At 62.2% G+C, this 4,469-nt stretch overlaps 1 protein-coding gene across 1 annotated transcript; it reads right to left on the bottom strand.

Moving 5' to 3' along the window:
* Positions 1-377: 377 nt before the first annotated feature.
* Positions 378-3,525, bottom strand: HMX3 (H6 family homeobox 3). Its single transcript, XM_039870785.1, has 2 exons — positions 3,066-3,525; positions 378-2,416 (listed from the first exon to the last, which is right to left on the bottom strand). Exons 1-2 carry the CDS (start codon positions 3,463-3,465, stop codon positions 1,743-1,745), a joined length of 1,074 nt encoding a protein of 357 aa, XP_039726719.1. The 5' UTR covers positions 3,466-3,525; the 3' UTR covers positions 378-1,742.
* Between the last annotated feature and the right edge of the window lie 944 nt (positions 3,526-4,469).

Raw genomic sequence — 4,469 nt, forward strand, 5'->3', positions numbered from 1 at the left:
GCCCGACGCTCCCGAAGGAACGGCGGTCTGGGAACGGAATGCGAGGCTGCAGTCCTGGGCGCGGAAACGCCAGCTGTCTGAGCTCGCGGCGGCCGCTCCGCTCAATTTCGCAAACTAGATAAGCCCAGGTCCTCGCCCCTTCCGCCACGCATTCTTCCCGGTTCGCAGGGCGTTTCAAGCCGCGTCAGGTACCGAGCGGCCCTGGTCGCGAACAAAGCCGCCTCTGTCTCCGCCGCCTCCCGGGTTATAGGGATGTGCGGGCAGGTCGGACTCGGGGAGCGCAGAGGCAGCCAGAGAGCCAGGCAGGGAAGAGTTTCGGAGACACCTGCTCTGGGAGAAACCGTCCCAAGTTACACACGCTGGCAACGCAAAAACGCTTCGCTTTTCTTTTTAATTCAATTTCACGGCAACATTAAGTGTAACAATATTTTGTTTCCTTTTCTCTTTTTCTTAAAAAGGGACTGAACCCGGGCAGAGATGGGGAGATGGGGGTGGGGGCGGGACAAGCTATCGCAGAACAACAGGTGTAGCTGACAGAAAGAAAACAGATCAGGCGGCGGAACAAGAAGCCCTGCGGAGACGAGTGTGAATTTTACATGAAATCTGTACATTTATCAAATAAGTTAAAATTCTCCTAAATTGATTGTCCTTCACTTAAAGCGCTCCAGTATCCTACCTTACTCCTTTGAGCATCGCTACCTATCCTTGTTTCCTTCCTTCCCCCCTTTCTCCTTCTTAAATTTCTCTTCCTCAACGAATGACTGGCATTATACAGTGGAAACGGCTGCTTCTCTCAGTAGAGAAAGAGCAGGGCTCTCAGGAAAATTTGTACAATATTGCACAGTCAGAAGTACGACAGTTACTGCGGAACAAAAAGGTAGGGGATAAAAGATACAAGGTTTTTTTTTTAATATTGAAATCACTCTCTCAAAATAGGGGACAAAGAATAATAGTAATATTATTAATAATTTACCAACAAATGAAATTCCCAAAGTAAATGCTAATAAATAAGACAACTCACACTGGGCCAGATGTGGAGCTGTTTCAATCATCAGAAGTCTGATTCTAGGCTGTTTTGTTTTTTCCCTTTAAACACTTAGAGAATTCTCCCATCACAAAGCAGGACTGATGAAGAGGTCAAATGCCACAGACCTTTGCCAGAGAGAAAAGCGGCCTGAGTTGGGGTTCTTCTGAGGAGATGCTCAGATTCTGAAAACTGCGGAGGATAACTGATTGGGGGTGGAGAGGAAGAACCACACCCAGAAATCCAGAAATGAGAGCACTGCAGTGTGAATTCTCTCTACCTTTGTGTCCCCTTCTGAAAACGGTTCTATGCAAACTGAATAAACTAGAGGGATTCAGGTTTTTGCCCTTATTTTCCTTCTATAAAAATAAAACCAAAAAAGCCACAGTGCAATGCAAATTTGGCGGGAGGGTTGCTCATATTACAAAAGCTTTCAGCCGAAATATCTGGCCCGGGAATTTTCTCTTTTTCCTGCCCTCTCTGAATATAAACCAAAAGTAAGAGGGAAAGCGCCTCAAATCCATTAGGGGTGAATTGCACGAAAACGCATTGCAAATACTTACAAAACGCTACCGATTGGGGGAGGGGAGGCCGGGGCAGCGCTCCGAAACCCCGGTTCCCGAAGGCCGCTGGACGTCTCGGCGCCCTCGGCCGGGCCCAGTCTCCTCCAGGGTCTGGGAAGGGGGCGGAGCGCTCCCACCCCCTCCCCTCTCGGGCCTCAGACCGGCCGTAGCAGCGGCACGGACGAGACTACTGGGTGCGAGTAGTAGACGGGGTGCGGGAAGGTGAGCAGCGGCTGGCTGACGGGCACCGGGGCCCCCGCGGCCGCGGCCGCCGCGCCCTCGGCCGCCGAGTTCTCGTGGTAGAGGATGGGCACCCGCACGATGCGCTGCGCCGCCGCGTGGCTCAGGTTGGCCGCCTCCAGCTCCGCCGCCAGCTGCCGCTTCCACTTGTTGCGGCGGTTCTGGAACCAGATCTTGACCTGCGTCTCGGTGAGGTGCAGCGACGCTGCTAGACCCGCGCGCTCCGAGCTGCTCAGGTAGCGCTTCATGTCGAAGGTGGACTCGAGCTGGAAGACCTGGCTGCGCGAGAAGACGGTGCGCGTCTTCTTCTTGCGGCACGCGGGCTTCTTCTCCGGGCTCTCGGCGCCCTTCTTCCAGTCCTCCGCGCCCGGCGCCGCCGCCGCCGCCCCTACGCTCGCCCCCGCCGCGCCCGGCGCCGCCTCGCCCTCCTTCTTGCCTTCTTCCGAGTCGCTCTCCTCCAGAATGATCTCGTCCGGGCTCTTGGAGTCCAGCTCCTTGTGGTCGGGGTCGGCCTTGAGCAGCGGCTCGGGGGAGTCGCGGTCGGTGCCCGAGGCGGGGGAGGAGTCTCGTAGGAGGGCCTTCTCCGAGGCTGGGGAGAGAGAGACAGACGGACGCGTACACACACGCGCGCGCACACACACACACACACACACGGACACACGGGCACAGCCTTCAGCGAGGCCGGAGCCTGGGGCGGTAGGCTTGATCCACGCCCGCCTCCGGGCCCCAGGCCTCGCGGCCTCACCATTCCCGCCGGCCTCCTCCCGCCCGACTGAGCTGGAACAGGGGCGCCGAGTCCTGGGATCCCCCTCCTCCCAAGGACAGGCGACAGAGACCCAGATGGCGGCAGAGAGGCCGCTTCCTTTTTTTCCGCTCAGCATCCCCACCGGGAGCCCACGGAGAGATTCGCCTCTGGCTTGCACCCGCCCGGGTCACTCCCTCTAGAGCTAGGCCAAGTGCCCAGTCCCAGCCGCCAGAAGCACTCCCACTTGTACCCGAGGCCACTGTCCCCGGGAAGCGCCGCGCCCCGGGCTCCAAGTCCGCTTTTCTCACCAAGTGGGATTGGATCCCCGGGCAGCGCAACCGCGCGCGCGCGGCCGGGAGACGCAAGCCAGGGCCCGGACGAAGTTGGCCCAGCTGCGGGCTGGAGGTCCCAGGGCTGCAGTGGGAGGCAGCGCGGGGCGGGGATGGGGCACGTGCGCGGGGAGAACAACGAAAGTTCAAAGAGAGGTCGGTACCTTCAGGTCGCGGGAGGTGGCCACCTGCGGGAGTCAGGGTGTAGGGGTACCACCAGGCCGAGGAGCGCTCCAGGTAGTGCGCGGGCAGGGCAAACCTCTGCGCCGGGATCTCAAAGCGGGGAAAAGCCAGGTCGCCCACCTGCGAGAGCGCGAAGCCCGCGGCGCCCTCCAGGGCCCCCTTGGCCGCGGCGGCAGCGGCGGCGGCAGCGGCGGCTGCGGCCGACGCCGGAGCGAAGAGCGTCCGTGGGGGCGGCTGCGGCTTAGGGGGCGGCCGGTGGTGGTCTCCGTTGAGCAGGTTCTTGATCGAGAACGGGGACTCCTTGGGCGCGGGAGGCGGGGGCGGCGGCGGCGGGGGCTGCACGCTTGCCGTGCCGGGGGCGTCCGGCCCGGGCTCCGGCATGGTCCCCTCTCCTCCGGTCCCCAGGAGGGAGGGAGCGGGACAGGCGGGCGGCCGGGCGAACAGGCGGGCGGCCGGAAATCAGACCATAAACGGAACTCAACTACGGGGCGCAAAGTCGGGGGCCGCCCCGGGCGCAAATCCAGCGGCGGGAGGGCGGGGTGAAGACCCGGCCGGGGCGGGCTCGCATGGGGGAGGGGTGCTGAGGGGCGGGGAGCGGCCCTGCGGCGGCACCGAGGGAGCGAGGCGGCTCGGCGGCGGCTGCAGCTCCCGGGGAGGAGGCGGCAAGAGCAGTCCCCGGCTTGGGGCTGCGTCAATCCGGCGCCGGATGCTAATGATGAAATCAAAATGTCATCCAAGTTAAATGCGGGGAGTATACGGCGATTGGGCGCGTACAATGGCAAATGGGATTAGGCAGGCGAAGGCACAGCCGAGCCCGGGCCCCGCAGCCGCCTCCGCCACCGCCCCCTCCTCGCCTTCCCTCAGATTTTGGCGCTTTGGCTTCGGGCTATAAGAGCCCGCCTGTTATTGGCTTTATATAGTCCAATTAGGCAGCAAATGAGGACAAGCCTATTAGCACAAAAGGATATTGGTTCCTGCTAAAGAGGCACTCGGAGCGCTCCGGCGAGCGCCGGAGGCGAGCGAGGGACGCGGAGCCGGCGGCGCCCCCGGCCCGGAGCGCACTGACAGCCGAGGCGCCCGGAGCCTCCCTCCCCCACCGCCCCCGCAGCTAGGGGACCCGCTTCCAGCCGCCCGGCCTGCGGGAGGGGGGAAGGGGCGGGCCAGGCCCGCGCGGGTCAGCTCAGGGTTATCCGTGCTCGCAGCTGCCGCTCCCCCGCCCCAAGGGGCTTGGCAGGGGCCCAGCGCCCCCACGTAGCTGGAAAACCACGCAGCGCGGGCCCAGGAGGCAGGACGCGACCTCCGGCCCCCGCGAACTCACCACTTTCCTACCCTTTGGGGTCTGGCGGCCTCAGCATTTTCCCCAGTGCCTGCTAAGAACGCGGCAA

Source organism: Pteropus medius, unplaced genomic scaffold (genome assembly GCF_902729225.1).
Source record: "Pteropus medius unplaced genomic scaffold, Ma_sr-lr_union100, whole genome shotgun sequence".
Lineage (NCBI taxonomy): Eukaryota > Metazoa > Chordata > Mammalia > Chiroptera > Pteropodidae > Pteropus > Pteropus medius.

What these genes read in the sequence shown, in the direction of transcription:
- HMX3 (XM_039870785.1), bottom strand. Translation starts at nt 3,465, where the DNA reads ATGCCGGAGCCCGGGCCGGACGCCCCCGGCACGGCAAGCGTGCAGCCC. An exon ending in CCACCTCCCGCGACCTGAAG is followed by an intron (nt 2,417 to 3,065) that starts GTACCGACCTCT and finishes CTCTCTCCCCAG; the next exon opens with CCTCGGAGAAGGCCCTCCTA.